Source organism: Canis lupus, chromosome X (assembly GCF_003254725.2).
Source record: "Canis lupus dingo isolate Sandy chromosome X, ASM325472v2, whole genome shotgun sequence".
Classification (NCBI taxonomy): domain Eukaryota; kingdom Metazoa; phylum Chordata; class Mammalia; order Carnivora; family Canidae; genus Canis; species Canis lupus.
This window is the reverse complement of record NC_064281.1, coordinates 17699729-17716949: the sequence shown is the minus strand read 5'-3', so window position 1 is coordinate 17716949 and position 17221 is coordinate 17699729. Positions and strand designations below refer to the sequence as shown.

At 47.8% G+C, this 17221-nt stretch overlaps 1 protein-coding gene across 4 annotated transcripts in view; it reads right to left on the bottom strand.

Moving 5' to 3' along the window:
• The window catches only part of SMS (spermine synthase), a 54647-nt gene extending 40926 nt beyond the window's left edge, over window positions 1-13721 (bottom strand). Inside the window, exon 1 of one of the 4 annotated variants that reach the window (XM_035711930.2) lies at window positions 13697-13721. Coding sequence is in view for 3 of the 4 variants with exons in the window: in XM_025438525.2 (XP_025294310.1) it covers window positions 13214-13322 (109 nt within the window). In the remaining variant the exon portion in view is untranslated. Of the gene's footprint in view, window positions 1-12413; window positions 12789-12921; window positions 13007-13213; window positions 13676-13696 lie in introns of those variants that run through there. The other 3 variants (XM_025438525.2, XM_025438554.1, XM_025438557.3) reach the window with 3 other exon arrangements.
• Between the last annotated feature and the right edge of the window lie 3500 nt (window positions 13722-17221).

Below are 17221 nucleotides of genomic sequence, written 5' to 3'. Positions count from 1 at the left end.
CAAAATGAACCTCCCACCCGGAAAGTGCTGGAAAAGTAAGTGCCACAGAGATGAAAGTCGAAGGACATAAGTCAAAACTCCCTGTTCAGAGGGAGGAGTGTGTACGATGATGGATTCCAGATGAGAAAAAGGCCATGTGGGGGCCTGGGAATCTGTACTTGAATATTTTTCCAGATGGCTCTAAAGCAATCCACTGGACTTAGATGTTCTGAAGGCATGAGTCTACAGGGACGCCTGGGTGGCTCAGCGGCTGAGCATCTGCCTTCGGCCCAGGGTGTGATCCTGGAGTCCAGGGATCAAGTCCTGCACCAGGCTCCCTGCAGGGAGCCTGCTTCTCCCTCTGCCTAGGTCTCTGCCTCTGTGTCTCTCATGAATAAAATCTTTTTAAAAAAATTGAAGGCATGAGTGGACAAACTTGTTCTATAAAGAGCCACACAGTAAAGATTTCAAGATTTGCAGGCCAAATCACGGTTCTATCAGTCACCAGGGCCATACAAAGGAGGCCAGAAGAACAGAATATGGCCCAGCAGCCCAAGTTTTTTGACCTCTGTAAGGTCACTTCCAGCTCTAAATTCCTAATCAATAGGCACAGGGGCACTCAGCTGGAATTCTACAACCTGAATTTCCAGAAGGGACAGCCTTAGAATTTGAGACTAGAATAATCTGAGGAATACTTCCTTCATTCAAGTTAGCAATCTTATTAAATGCGGGGGTGGGGGGGGGACTGTGAATAACAGCTAATAACCTATATAACTATGACCCCTGCGTTTTAAGGAAAACATAGAAGTAACATTAGCAGACGATGGAGAAGCTGTACCGGTCACCATTTTAAAGTCACAAATTGCTAATTTATGCTCCCACTCCAAGAACCTAGACAAAGAGAAAAATAAAACCAAAGTAAGCAGAAGGAAAGGAATAAGGCTAATAGGAGACATCAATGAAATTATAAAAAGAGAAAAACCATAGAGGAAGAAAAAAGAAATCAACTAAACAAAAAGCTATTTCTTTGTTAAGATAAATAAAAATGACAATCTCTAGGCAAGACTGACAAGGGAAAAAAAAAAGAGAAGACACAGATTGCCAGGACTAGGAACAGAACGAGAGAGCATTATAGACCTATAGACACCAAAAGGATAATAAAGGAATCCTACAAACTCTACACACACAAATTTAGCAACTTAAAAAGGAAAAGGGCCAATTCCTCAAAAAATACAAACTACCGCAACTCACCAATGAAGTAATCTGAATAGCCCTATTTAACTATCAAAGAAATTGAATCTGTAATTTAAAAATTCCCAAAACAGGGATCCCTGGGTGGCTCAGCGGTTTGGCGCCTTCGGCAGAGGGCGTGATCCTGGAGTCCCGGGATCCAGTCACTCCCTGCATGGAGCCTGCTTCTCCCTCTGCCTGTGTCTCTGCCTCTCTCTGTCTCTCATGAGTGAATAAATAAAATATTTTAAAAATTTAAAAATAAAAAATAAAAACTCCCAAAATAGCAATCTTGAGGGCCAGATGGGTTTCACTGGAGAGTTCTATCAAACATTTAAAGAATAACACCAATTCTATACAAAATCTCTAGCAGAAAACAAAAAAGGAATGCCTAATTCATTTTATGAAACCATTATCCTAATACCAAAACCAGAGACAATTCACAGAGAAATGTACAGACCAGTATCCCTCATGAATATAGAAGCATGAAAATCCTTTGCAAATCCTTACCAAATAAGAATTCAGCAATAAACAAAAATAATTACATACTATGATCAAATGGGATTTATTCCAGATTTGCAAGACTGGTTCAATATTAAAACAAAAGAAAAATCCATCATATTTTTAGATTAAAGAAAACTTACATATTAATTGATGCAGAAAAAGTATTTGACAAAATCCAACACCCACTCAAAATAAAAACACACAGAAAACCAGTAATAGAGGGGAACTTCCACAACTTGGTAAGGAGCATAAAAAACCTACAGCTAGGGCACCTGGGTGGCTCAGCCTTTAAGTGTCTGCCTTTGGCTCAGGTCATGACCCTGGGATAGGTCCTGGGATAGGTTCTCATGGGGCTCCCCACTGGGAGCCTGCTTTCTCACTCTGCCTTTGTGTCCGCCGCTGTGTCTCTCATGAATAAATAAATAAAATCTTAAAAAAAATAACATTCACAAAGTCCTTAAAAAAATAGTCCTATAAATTCTTGCATCTCATACCAAGGGGTGTAAATTAATATTAAGCCCTTTCCTCTCCAACCTAGACAAACCCCACTTAGGAACATCAAACACTTAGGCCCAGGACCCTCTTCCTCCTCTGAACTCTAGAACCAGCCAGGCCACTCTGCAGCAGCAATACACAGTTCAAAGATTCAGTGTTAGATCGTTTATAAAACCTACACCATTACTGTTTCCCAAAGCGTGATCCATGGCACTGGCCCTGAAAAACACTCTGTAAGAAAAAAAAGGTGGCATAAGTCATGGAGATGTAATGCACAGCATGGTGACTCTAGTTAATACTGTATTGTGTATTTGTTTTTTGTTTTTGTTTTTTTTAAAAAGACTGTCTTTTATTTATTTTTTTTATTGGTGTTCAATTTACCAACATACAGAATAACCCCCAGTGCCCGTCACCCAATCACTCCCACCCCCCCCGTCCTCCTCCCCTTCTACCACCCCTAGTTCGTTTCCCAGAGTTAGCAGTCTTTACGTTCTGTCTCCCTTTCTGATATTTCCCACACATTTCTTCTCCCTTCCCTTATATTCCCTTTCACTATTATTTATATTCCCCACATGAATGAGAACATATGTTTGTCCTTCTCCGACTGACTTACTTCACTCAGCATAATACCCTCCAGTTCCATCCACGTTGAAGCAAATGGTGGGTATTCGTCATTTCTAATAGCTGAGGAATATTCCATTGTATACATAGACCACATCTTCTTTATTGTGTATTTGAACGTGGCTAAGAGTAAACCTTGAAAGTTCTCATCAAGGGCAGCCCGGATGGCTCAGCGGTTTAGCACCACCTTCAGTCCAGGGCGTGATCCTGGAGACCTGGGATCGAGTCCCATGTCAGGCTCCCCGCATGGAGCCTGCTTCCCCCTCTGCCTGTGTCTCTGCCTCTCTGTCTCTCTCATGAATAATTTTTTTTAAAATCTTTAAAAAAAGAAGTTCTCATAAAAAAAAAGCCTTGTAAAAAAAAAAAAAACCTTGTAACTACATGGTAATAGATGTTACCTGGACTTACTGTTGGTGATCATTTCAGTGTTTAACAAATACAAAATCATTACATTGTATATCTGAAACTATTATACATCATTTCCATTAAAAAAAGAAAAGCATTCCCTGCTGTACCAAATTTAAGATATATTCATTTTACAGTCACCTCTAGAAATTCAGAATGTCCACCAGCATATCAGTTTGCTTAACCACTCTGACCTGCAGTCCTTTGGATCAGATGACATGGTCTTTTTTTTTTTTTTTAAGATTTTATTCATTGATTTACTTATCTGACAGCACGGGCAGCCAGAGTGGCAGGGAGGAGGAGAAACAGGCTCCCAAACACGGGGCTTGATCCCAAGACCCTGGGATCATGACCGGACGGAATCAAAGGCAGACACTTAACGGACTGAGCCCGCTCAGGCGCCCGAGATGACTTGGTCTTAAATATAACAGCATCCTATACATTTTCAGGGCTTTCACTGGAGAAATTTCTATTCTAGGGAAAGTGGAGTCAGGCAACACAAACACATATCTTAAAACTCAAAGTGCTCCCTAAAAATTCTGCTTTCGGGACGCCTGGGTGGCTCAGCGGTTGGGTGTCTGCCTTTGGCTCAGGGCATGATCCTGATCTGGGGATCGAGTCCCACATCGCACTCCCTGAGGAGCCTGCTTCTCCCTCTGTCTATGTCTCTGCTTCTCTGTGTCCCTTAAGAATAAATAAAACCTTAAAAAAAATTCTGCTTTCACTTAAAGAGCACCTCTAAATAAAGACCAACCTTCAAATCACATGCCAAAGCATTATTTTCTGCCTCTACTTTTGCCAGTAGAACTTTCCTTATCTTTCAGTCAGTTAAATTCACACCTCTTTATAACTGAGCATCTTTATCCACTGGCACAATCTCAAAGTACTCAGCCCTAAGTATTGCAATTAGTGTTAAGTGTTTTATGTATCATTTGACAGTCTTCCAAACATTTTATTGGACATCCCACCCAACAACACAGTGTGTGGGATTTTGGTATCATTAGCACCTTTACGCAGAGGGAGAAATTAAGGCGCATGTGAAACTACCCGAGGGTCATCTAGAAGATGCTACCGGTTCTTAGCAGCTCCTTTTGGGTTTGCTGCTTAACACCAACACGCGTCTGATCCCAAGCATGGTCACTAGCTCAGTGGCTCCTTCCCGAACACAGATGACAGTATCAGTTTAATGAGATCCAGGCCCACCACAACATGGGGCCCCAGAGTGGTTTTTCCTGGGGTCTGGATAAGTGCCTAGTTGTAAGGGTTTCAAAGAGCATTTGTGCAATGGTTTACATACTTGGTTTCAAGATTCAATTGAGGAGGTTTCCTGACTCTTCAAAAGAACTGAGCCTGGAAGTAAACTCCCATGAAATGGTGGCTGGCGCGGCAGCACACAGGGGCAGGCCTGGGTTACAAGTGCGGGCCGATGCTGGACTCCAGAAACTCAACTCACTAACAGCTCTACTGTACTTGGTTGCAAAAACAGACGCCCAGTGCTCGCTTCGGCAGCACATATACAAAAACAGATGCCCGGGATCCCTGGGTGGCGCAGCGGTTTGGCGCCTGCCTTTGGCCCAGGGCGCGATCCTGGAGACCCGGGATCGAATCCCACATCGGGCTCCCGGTGCATGGAGCCTGCTTCTCCCTCTGCCTGTGTCTCTGCCTCTCTCTCTCTTTCTGTAACTATCATAAATAAATAAAAAAATTAAAAAAAAAAAAGAAAAACGTTGCCCATTTAAAAAAAACAAAAACAAAAACAGATGCCCAACCACAGCCCAGTAACTTTCTAACTGATCCTTACCTGCCAAGGATTAGTATGACCCTGTGGGTCTCAAGTCAAATTACAAAGCCTGTCATTCCAAATTGTACCCGAGTACAAAGCCTGACACCCACAGCTCTAACTTCCTAACTCTGAGATTGTGTCTCCCAAGGAGGTAACAAAGGCCTGAGTGGCCACTCAGATACAGCCCATTTCATGACACAATGAAGATGCAAAGATCTCGAAACCGGTAACTCCTCCACTGCAAAACCTTCCATTTGGGTGGACGAGTTCCTCATGCTCTAAATATCGATACCTTAAGTCTTTCTCAGTTTCCAATTTGCTTCTCTCCTTGTTACGTGGGACACCTTTATACTTCTAGGCAGCTTATATGTTTTTTTTCTTTGTTACATTACCTAATCACAGGACTTTGTTTTTTTGTTTTTGTTTTCTTTTTTTTTAGGACTTTGTTTTTAATGGCATACTAGTATCTATTCATAAGACCTTCTGGCTTGCTGTTCGTTAAAAATATTAAATTTTTGCCACACACGATGTATACATTTTCTATCTCGTCTTTAATTTTAACCACCCTAAAAGCACCTTTCCCACCTCAACACACACGGCAAAGGGTCTAGAAGCTGATTAGTAAATTGGAAAATGCTATCCTGAAGAAATGTCACGTGCAGGGCTTCAGATGACTTGAAAATGCACCTCTCTCATTAGCTGGGGTGGAGACTGTTCCTAATGCCTGGATGATGGAGTCAATTTCTTCAACAGCTGTTATCCCTTGCACAGCACTTAAAGTAACGACAGAGAATGACCAAATAACTAGATGAGGCTTCTTGAGATAAAGCACAAGCTCATTTTACCGCACACTACCTCTACAGGTTTAAAGAAATGGGTGTAGCCTTGGAACTACACTCTAAAAAGATTCATTATGCTTTATACAATTTTTTAATGGCAAGCTCACAAAACTAATTCCCAGCAATGTGCAATTACTCAGCCTGGAGTCAAATAGAGCTTGATTAGTGCAATTAAGAATCTTTTGCAGAGTTGAAGGGAAAGAGAGTCAAAAAAAAAAAAAAAACAAAGCAAAAGAGTGTGCCAAATGCAGGGAGATTCCATTGAGACCTCCCCCAAGCAGTCCATAAAACATTTGCAAACAGTATTCAAGTATGAGAGAATACCTAAAGGACGAAAAATGCCTTCCCCAGAGCTGTTAAATTCTGTGCCTGGGTGCCTCCCAGCTACTTGGAAGCACAGGGAGTGTGAGACTCAAAATGTGTGCTGGGGGAGGGATGGCTGGGTTGAGATGGCCCCAGGAAGAGCTGACGAGGAGTTTCTACTTTATCCACATGGTGATGAGGACACACAGGGGGCTTTTTAAATGAGAAAAGGGACAGGAATCCGTTGAGTTTGTGGTGATCCGAGCCCTTCCCCAAAATGGAGACAGACTGGGAGACTCTGGCCAAGAAATGTAGCCAGGAAAAAGGTGAGCAAGGAAACCGAGAGCATAGCAGGCCCAATCCACAGGACTTAATGCTCTGCTGACTGGTGCCTGGGGTTAGGGGGTGCCCCAGGTTCCCAGTACAAGGGGTTTTTGTTTTTAGTGAGGATCCTATTATAGTGATTCTCGGATTCACTTAGCATCAGAATTACTGGGAGGAAGCCGGTTAAAAATGCAAATTCCAGAAACTCCCCCAGCCCAGACTTCAGTCAATCTAGAAAAGGACCCAAGCACGCATTTCCCCCTTCCCAGTCATCAGCCCCCTTCAGGCTTCATTGTTAAAGCGAGAGTGTGGGGGCAGGGGTGTTGTTATCACAAAGGTGGATAAAGTGTTTGGACAAGGGATGCTAATGCTGAGACAAAGGGGAAAGCTGCTTCTCCTCTTGAACAACCAAAGCACTAGATGCAATCAAAACTGGATTTCTTAGGTTTTGTGCTTATAGCTATGAATCACACAAAGACAATATGCTTCTACCAGAAAGCAGCTCGCTCAACAAACACACGGAAAGAGTGGAAGCTCTGAGGACGGGCAGAAGGCTCGGGAAATCAGGGAGGGAGGGAGGGTCATCAGAATCATCTGAAGTCCCAGGCTCAGCAGAGCAGGAAGTACTGGCCGAGCCCTCTGCTCCTAACCGACCCCAGGACAAACCCTGGAGGAAGGTAAAGCCCACCCTCCCCCTCTAACTACTGATTTATGCCTAATGGAGACTTCCTAAAAGAACCGTGGAAATTTTGCTGATGATCTGTCATGTGCATTATAGCAACGGCCTAGCTAGAACTTCCATCAGGGATTCTCTGCCCCAGCACTGTTGACATCTGGGGCTGTCAACGCTGCGGGGGGGGGGGGGGGGCGGCTGTCCTGTGCACGGGGGATGTTGAGCAAGCACCCCTGACCTACAAAATACTAGCAGTGCCTCCCCACTTGCAATAACCATAAAATGTCCCCAGGAAGGGGGAGGAAGGGAGACAGGGTCTTTGAGAATCACTGCCTTAAACTAAGAGGCTTCACAGTCGTGGAATTAACAAAGGCCTTGGAATCAAATAGACAGAGCTTTGAATCCCAGCTACCCCATTTATAAGGTGAAAAGCTTCAATGGGCCTATTTATTCATCTTTAAAATGGGGATAACAGGACCTACCACAGGGTTGTTGTGAGGATTACGTAAAATAACGTGTAATGCGCTTAGGGCAATGCCTAGCCCAGGAGGCAACTAATAAATACCGGCTTTTATGTTTTCAAAGAGATGTCTGTCTTGAAGAGGAACCAGGGACATTTGCTTACAGTCTGGGCTTGAGTGGAAACCTACTCAGCCTGAAAGAAACAATATACAGAACTGGCCCCCTCCTTTCCCTCTCCAGTTTGTAGGGGGTCTGAACCAGGGGTCCATGGACTCCCCAGGGGCCAGTGGATACAATCCAGGGGTCTGTGAACTCCGATGGAAAAAAAAAAATACACATCCTTATTTTCACTAATTAAAACTTAGCATTTTCTTCAGTTATGCTTGTAAAACCACACATCAACGATGGTGGCCATCGTCACCAATAAAACCACAGCTTTTTCTTACATCACAGCTGAAATACGATTTTCTCAGCTCTGCTTCAAAATTATGGAAATTAGGCCTGATGCTAGAATGTATCATATTAAATGTGCTACTGAAGAAGCACATATTACTACTATGCTACATTATTTTGGATTTTAATTCTGAAATTGTATCTTAAAATAATGTGGTTAGTTTATGCATTTAAAATTCTTACACTGAGAGGCGCCTGGGGGGGCTCAGTCGGTTAAGTCTGATTTCGGCTCAGGTCAGGATCTCACGGTTGTGAGATCGGCCCCTGGGTGTGGAGCCTGTTTAAAATTCTCTCCCTCTTCCCCTCCCCCCACCAAAAAAGTAAAATTACTCTAAGAGGGGCTCCAGTCTTCCTTGATGAAGGTCAAAGGTACAAAATAAGAACCCCTGTCCTAAACGTTTCTGGCTAAGCCCTACTCAAGTAGCCTTCTGTTATTTTTTTTTTTAAGATTTTATTGATTCATGAGACACACACACAGAGAGGCAAAGACACAGGAAGCGGGAGAAGCAGGCTCCATGCGGGGAGCCCGACGTGGGACTCGATCCCAGGACCCCGGGATCACGCCCTGAGCGGAGGGCAGGCGCTCAACCGCTGAGCCACCCAGGCAACCCTGTTCTTTATTTTTTAAACAAGATCTTTGTTATAAAACTTTCTGAATTGGACTAACGAAAGTCACTTCATTTCCCCATGTAAACTGTAGATCAGTGGTCCACAACCCGAAGAACCTAACAGCATCAGGCAGGTTTGCTCACACAGGACTCCTAAACGTGTGCCTTGTTTTCCCCAGGGCATTTGAACTAGCTTTCCATCTTGACCATAACATCCATCAGGTCCATCTTAACCAGCACTTATCAAACATCTCTGATGTTCCAGAATTGTGTCCAGGATACAGACTCTGGAGGTCTGCCTATGAGGATACTCCCAGCCCAGGGGAAGAAATGAGACATGGAGAGAGCAAAATTGCTAGAGCTTTTGAAGGCTGGCTTGAGACTTTAACAGGGCAGGCAGAGGCCAAGCGTACCCCACTCACGTCTGTGTATGCAGCCCGCTTGCTGCCTAGAGTCTCAGACTAGGAACAAATCATGTGTCCTCTACCAGTCCAGAGATGAGGTTTTGTTTTTTAGCAAAAATCAAAATTTCCTGAGTTACATCATCAGCCACAACACGAAACAGGCACCACCAGGCCCAACCTATAATTGCCCTTAGTGGCCCGGTGGCTGCTGGGTACTAGCTGGCTTGCACTGCTAACTAAGTTACATGGAATCGCATCATAATAACTAAGTGGTTCAAGTTTAATTCCATTAAAATCACATCATGGAACTGGAGCATTAGGAAGGATTACTGACAAATGGGAAAAAGAACATGAATCCAGGCTCCACAGGCATTTGACTCACCCTTGAGTCACATCCAGGACTCACCATGCCAAGACTAATGCCTTTTGACTCATTATTATCAATTAAAATAAATGTTTTTGGAGACCTCACACACAGGTGATAGATTTCTCACCAAGTGCCCCTCACTGAAAATTAAAAGAATTTACAAGATCCCAATCTAGCCAGATCCTCTCGTTTTCCAAGTGTAGACACCTACTGATGGATGGCAAGGGTGACAGGTCTCCCCCAAATTAAGTGATGGGGAAACACAATAAGAATCAGAGTGGTCTTCCTCCCAAAACACTTTTGTAGGGACTTAAGAATTAACAAAGATGAATATATACACATCCCCCTCCTTATTATTTCTTCCTAGAATGTTCTTCAGCTCGCCATCAAAATTTTCTCATCTTTAAGATCAACAGGCTGAGACTGAAGGATAATTGGCTGGGAAATTTTTTTAATTTCATTTTCTCCTTGCACAACTAAATTAATTAGATGCCGCTTCCACACCTTGCCAGCTTAGAACCTGCCAGCTTCTCCTGCTTCCTTCTAAACTGTGCGTCTGTGGTTCTGTCCCTCTCGAGCCAGGGTCAGCCCCAAGTGTTAAAGTTCTCTCAGTCCCTAGAGCATGGGACTCTTGATCTCCAGGTCCTGAGTTCAAGCCCTGTGCTGGACAAAGAGATTACTTAATTAAAAGAAAAAAAAAAAAAAGAAAGAAAGAAAGATTAGGAAGGAGCACCTGGGTAGCTCAGTCGGTTAAGCGTCCCCCTTTGGCTCAGATCATGATCTCAGGGTCTCGGGATGGAACCACGTGTGGGTCTTCCTGCTTCTCCCTCTCCCTCTGCTCCCCCACCCCCAGGCTTGTGCACTATCAAATAAATTTAAAAATCTTTTAAAAAGCATGTTAAGAAATAAAGCTCTCTCACTTTTTCTCCATAAAGTGAAGGTTCCCCTGTCTTTTCCAAGAGAACACAGAAGCCCGTTGTGAGCCATCACTTGAACATACCACACCTGTATTAAGCTGAAAGCTGTTTAAGGCTTCAGGCACTGACACAGGCTGAGTAAGTGCCAGAATCATCCAGCCTCATCCTGAAATCACCCTCTGTAGAGCCTAGAAAACCCATGTTCAATAAGTACAGGTCAGTGTTCACACCTGCTTACCACCAGGGACCCTTCCTAGATGCCCCTCCTAGCTGAGGGACCCTGACTCACTATTCTTCCTCAAGCAGCACCCTTCTCACCTCTAAATTGAGTATGCAAGAACCTTCACTAACCACTAATCCCTGAAATTGGCAGGGTAATTCCTCAACAAAACCTTAGGCACCTCACACCCAACACTATCTGCACGCCCCAATCACCATTTTATCTCCTGACTCTCCCAGTCATCTCGTCTCTAGCCTCAACTAAAAAACATGGGAACTCAAAAGTGCTTTGTTTTGTCCAAGTCCCTTCCCAACCACGAATACACTAACATAACTTAAGAACATTGTAGTGTTATACGGTAAGTCCCTTAATATTAACATTAAGCCAATAAAATCTTAAAAAAAAAAAAGGCCGGGGGGGGGGGGGTGGCGCCTGGGTGGCTCAGCGGTTGAGCATCTGCCTTTGGCTCAGGGCGTGATCCCGAGGTCTAGGAAACGAATCCCACATGGGGCTCCCCGCATGGAGCCTGCTTCTCCCTCTGCCTGTATCTCATGCATAAATCTTAAAAAAAAAAATATATATATATATATATATATAAAGGTTAAGCTTTATGAAGTGTGTGCCGTCCTCCCCCCCCCCTTTTTTTTTTTTTTTTTTTTTTTTAACCACCGGGAGGATAATACTCAGGTGGAGACAGAAGGCCAAAGTTCCATGCAGAGGCAATGGAGAAAGACAAGATGCAAAAACCCCGGTCTTGCTTCGAATCCTCAAAGTTTTGTTTTTATTAAATCTTTGCCTTCGGAGGGCCTTACAGCTTGGGGGCGAAAATGCAAAATGAGTTTTCAGAATTTCACAAAAGGCGAAGAGAAAGTGAGAAAGTGCAGGTTTTACGTGGGAACAGAAAAGGCTGATCCGTTCCATTCGAGGAAAACGGTGAAAAGGCCAGATCAGAGGCGCCGTCCCAAGTGCGAGGTACGGGCAGCGCAGATCCCAGCCTGCAGCACTTCAAGGTTCCAGAGCCACCAGAAAGCAGGGGGGCAGTGCTTCCCCTCCCCCCACCAGCAACCCGCAGAGAAAAGCGTGCAGAAGCCCTTCCCGTTCGTAGCTACCGCTCGGGGCCCACCTCCCAGCGCCCTGGGTGGCCGCCTGTGTTCCGAGCCTCCTGGGGTCGGGGAGCTGGAGTTCCCGCGCCCAGACTTCACTCCCCCCCCCATCGCCGCTTCCTTTCCCGTCCCCTTCGGCGGGACCCGTCTCCTACGCAGCCGGCCAGGAATGCGGCCAGCGCCGCACGGTCCTGCCCCAGCCCCGCTCCCACGAGGGGAGCCCCCGCCCGGGCTGGAGGGAATTTACCCGCCTCCGCGAACAGGAAAAGGTCACGCGGGCGGCCCCGCGCGGCGCACGCCCCCCGCCCCGGCACCGCCGCCCTAAGGGGCTCCGCCGACGCGGGGGGGGGGGGCCTCCCGAGCCGCGCGGCGCCAAGGGGACCCTGGCAGGGGCGCCCACGCCCGCACGGGGCGCGGGTGGGCGACCCGGGCCTCGAAGGGCGGCGCCGCCGGCGGGCGGGGGCCGGGGGGCCGGGGCGGGCGGCGGCCCCTCCAGGCCCGGCGCTGCGGCGGCCCCTCCAGGCCCGGCGCTGCGGCGGGAGCCCGGGCGCGGCCTCCGGCCCGGCCTCCGGTGCGCGCTCGGCGCTGCGGCCGCAGGGACGCCGGGGCCGCGCGGGCCGTCCGCATTGTTCGGCCCGCGGCGCGCGCCCCGCCCGGTCCCCGCTGGCCCCAGCCCGGCGGGCGGCGGGGGCGGCCGGGCAGGTGGCGGCCGCGCGCCCTCACCTCTGGCGCCGAGCTTGAAGTCGAGCGTGCTGTGCCGTGCTGCTGCCATAGTGAGGCGAGGCCCTGGGCCATGCCTGGGGCAGGCGGCCGCGGGAGACGGGGGGCCGCGCGGCGCGTCGGGCTGCGGCCGGCGGGGAGTGCGGCGCGGGGCGGCCGGGCGAGGAGGTGGGAGGGGCCGCGGGAGCGCTCCGGGGCGCGGGGGCGGGGCCGGGCCCGCCTCCGGGAGGGAGGAAGCGAGGACGCCCGCCGCCCCGACCTCGGCGCGCAGGCTGTGGGGCCTCGGCAGGCAGCGCTGGAGGCGTGGGCGCCCAGCTCCCCGGCGTGCGTCACCAATGGCCGCTCCCGCGCCCGGGATCGGCGGGCGCTCCCGCCATCCGTTAGGTCACCTTAGGTTTGAACAGCGCAGCACGACTTCCGGGGGGCCCACCCCCTGCACTTCCCCAGACCATCCCCCAGCCGAGGCCCCTCTTCTTTCCTGGCCAAGTCTAACGCCGCGATCCACCCGTACTCGGAAAGTGCTGCCGCCCTTCCCCTGACTCTCCAAACGCTCCACTTAAGCCCTTTGGAATCGTTGCCATGATTATCAGCGACGGTCCGCTCGCATTCCAGGACCAGACGAAAACGCCTTGGGTAGTTCAGTTACCCACGTTTGCGTGAGAAACGGGAAGGGTGGAGAAGCGAGTGGGAGGAGGCAAGGCTGCTGCTGTGGATTTGGGGAACTGCGGCATCCCCAGGGCCCCGGCATGGCTGATGCCCCCGTTCGAGGCGCTGGCCCTTCCCGCCGTGGGCTTGCCTTTCACTTTGGGTGTCCGGCTGGCCTGCAACGCGACGTGGCACAGGACAGAACAGGAGGGCGCATGAGCCCCCTCCCTTCCACCGACAGGGCCACGAGCCAGACGCTTCCATCATCCCATCAGTCTTCCCCAAGCTCCGGGAAGTGCCCGAATGGCTGGACCGAGGTCAAAGGAGTGAACTTCCGTGCCCCCCCCCCCCAAAAAAAAGCATGAAGAACCTCGGCAGGAAACCCACCTCTCCCAAGAGCAATCCCTAGTGGCTGTTTTCCTGAGTCTTTCACCCTCTCACAAAAACTGGGCAATGTCTTCACCAGTGTTCTCTTAACAGACCATCCCGTTAAGAACTGGATCTCCTTTTCAGGACTTGCATTCATCTTTTCCTACCCACAGCCACCTGTTTGTTGCCCTCAGTGTTTTCCTTTCTCCTGGGATTCCCAGATCCTCGAGTCCCCGAGCTCTTCTGTTATCTCAGCCTTTCAGCCTCTGTACCTTAGACTGCATGCAGCTCCTGCTTTTGTCCAGGAATAATCTCCAATGCTTCTCCTCCCCTGGAGTCAGGTCGGGGCGACACAGTTGTCCCTCGCCAGGCAGCATGGACAGTAGGACTCCAGAGGTCTCAGGTGTACCTCTTGTCATGCCGCAGTAGGGTGGGCCTCTAGAGCCGGTGACGCGTGCACTGGCACAGAGCCTCGCACCCAGAATGGCCCTATACTTGGTTTCTCTGCTCTCACTTTCTTGAAACTCTTCACAGTTTTGAACAAGGGACCCCGTGTTTTCATTTTGCACTGAGCCTGCAAATGATGTAGCCGGTCCTGCTCAGCAGCATGGGGCCTGCCGTGCAGCCAGCAGTGGCCAGCCTAAGTGCCCCCACCTTGCTTCTGCAAGGTGGAAAATAGAGATGGAATTCCTTGAGATGCTTTGCCATTAGCTAATCAGATAGCCGTAACAGAAGTGGACTTTAACAAAAACGCTTCCTGACATAGCACAATATCAGAGATAAATAGGCCCCGAAATGCAGCGCACATTGTTGAGGTGATTTTAGGAGTTGTAAAGATGTTTGCAATGTAGCGTATTACCTACTAATGACACAATCCTGGCAAGATGGTTAAAGGTAAGTCATGGGCTTGAAGCCTTGAGGCCTCTTTAAACACCTCCAGGGCAGCCCGGGTGGCTCAGCAGTTTTGTTTTTTGGTTTTTTTTAAGATTTTATGTATTTATTCATGAGAGACAGAGGGCCTCTTTAAACACCTCCAGGGCAGCCCGGGTGGCTCAGCAGTTTTGTTTTGTTTTGTTTTTTAAGATTTTATGTATTTATTCATGAGAGAGAGAGAGAGAGGCAGAGACACAGGCAGAGGGAGAAGCAGGCTCCATGCAGGGAGCCCGACGTGGGACTCGATTCTTGGGACTCCAGGATCAGGTCCTGAGACAAAGGCAGAGCTCAACCGCTGTGGCTCAGCGGTTTAACGCCACCTTCCTGGTGTGTGATCCTGGGTGTGATCCTGGGGACCCAGGATCGAGTCCCACCTCGGGCTCCCTGCAGGGAGCCAGCTTCTCCCTCGGCCTGTGTCTCTGCCTCTCTCTCTCCCTGTGTCTCTCATGAATAAATACATAAAATCTTTTAAAATATAAACACTTCCAGCTGTGCTGTGAGTACCTATTGGGATGCTAGAATGTGTTCTCATTGTCTTGGTTTTATAATCTAGGTCCCTGGCTTCAAGGCGTGTTACAGGATGAATAATCATTTTGTTTGTGGGAATTGCTTGTGGTACAGTTGACCGGTATATCCTGAGCAGCTTTTGTCACACCAGCCAATTCAGCAACCTATCCTACAACAGAAAAGCAAGAGAAATTTACCAAACCACAGCCTGCACTCTTGAAACAACCTCTTAATCAACAGAATCTTGGCAAAGGTGAAAATGTGGATATTCATGGATTCATATCCTCTGGCCTGACCTTGTCTGCTCTTGGCCGAAAGTGAGGCCTGAGACAGAAAAGCAGCCCCTGCCATCTGGGAACTGGCCAGACAGTCTTCCGTTGAACATAAATAATTACCCAGAACACCAACATCAGACAAGGCCACTCTGTGACCGGGATGGGACAAGACCAAAACAAGACCACTCTGTAATCCCGTCTGAACACGGAGAACAAGCGAACCTTGTCCAAACCACAGAAGTCCCCACACATCCCCCGATCCTGGCTCATATGAGTGACTGCTGCTTCTTTACCATTCACAGCCTTTGTCCTGTCTTCGTCCTCCCTGCTGCCCAATGATAAGACCTACCAAGGGCCCCAATCATGGAATTACCTCCAGTCCAGAGAACAGCTGGCCTCCTTAAAAGCTCCCCTAAAGCCCCTGCCACAGGCCCAGTCCTCGTGTGACAGGCCCACACGGCTCCCCGCGGTCCGAGTTCCACACCAAGTGTGCTCCGGGGGGTGGGAGGGTGGCTGGAAGGCGGTAACAATTGTGACAATAACATGAAGTCAGTGCTTAGAGTGAAGAACCAGAGGTGATCCTCTATAGCAAAATGCTACTTGTGTCAGGTATTACTCTTATCCAAGGCTCACCTTCACATGGGCCCACCTGCTTCTTCACGGTCAGGCCAACTTGAACGTCTGCAACAGAGTTTTTGTAAACTCAGAGGAATAGGGGCGCCTATGTGGCTCAATCGATTGAGCAGCTGACTCAATTTTGGCTCAGGTTGTGATCTCAGGGGCGTTAGATGGAGCCCCACGTTGGGCTCTGTGCTCAGCTCGGAGTCTGCTTGTTCCTCTCCCTCTGTTCCTCCCCCTGCTCTCTCTCTCTCTCTCTCTCTCTCTCTCTCTCAAATAAATAAAATCTTTTTTTTAATAAAATCTTTATAAACTCAGAGGTATAGCTACACAGTTTGTCCAGCTCAGTTAGCAAAAGTAACTACCTAGTGGGAAGAAGGAAGTTGAAAATGGTAAAAGGAAAAAAAAAAAAAGAAAAGAAAGTGGTGAAAGGCTGTCTGTTAGAGAGGGGAAGGTGGTGGCAGAGAAGCAGGGTGCTAACTGGAAACCTCTCCCGGGTGTAAGAACCCAGTGGCCACCACCTGTGCTGCTTTTCCATTCTTTCCTTGTGAACGGAGGTGGGGGGCAGAGTGGGGACCAGCAGCCCTCAGCAGCTGCACCTGCCACCGAAGCCAGGAGCCTTTTGTTTTACCGTTTCGTTTTTTCTGTTTTCAGCAGTTCACTTGGGACCCTTGGAGATACCCTGCCTCCCTGCCCCCTGTGTGCAGCTGTGGTGAAATCACTTCCTTTCTTTTAAACAAAACAAAACAAAAACAAAAACCTGGCCTTAGCTATTAGGTTTGGAATGGCTGACAGAAATCTGTTATCACTCCCCCGCCGGTTTTCAGATAAATGTGGGCCTAGCCCAGTAAGTTAAACATGATCTGAATTTCTGATTAAAAAGACCGTGTAACCGAGAGCATCCTGGAATCTTCGACACAGTGATTCTCAACTTTGCCTGATTACTGGAATCACCTCGGGAGCTTTGAAAGCTGCTGACAGAGGTGCAGACCACACAATGGGATTTTTACAAAAAAAATAAAAACCCTGGAGATTCCAAGGTAAAACCAAGTGTGCCACTGCAAAGCTAAAAAGCAGTGTGAACCACGACAGATACAACTCCACACCCACAAGGCTAGCTCCGATATAAGTGAATAAATTTTGAAAGCCAGAAAGTTACAAGTTTCAGCAAGGATATGGTGAGATTGCTGGTGGAAATGCAAAATGGTGCAGCTGCTCTGGAAAAGTTTGACGATTCCTCAAAAATCTAAACATCCAGCTACGATATGACCCAGCAATTCCACTCTTGGGTATGTACCTCAAAGAATGGAAAACAGGGTCCAACCAAAAACTTGTACACAATTGTATTTACAATCGCCAAGAAATAGAAACAACCAAATTTCTATTGATAAGTGAATGGATAAACAAAATATTATTCAGCCATAAAAAGGAATCCATACTAACTCATGCTACAACATAAATGAA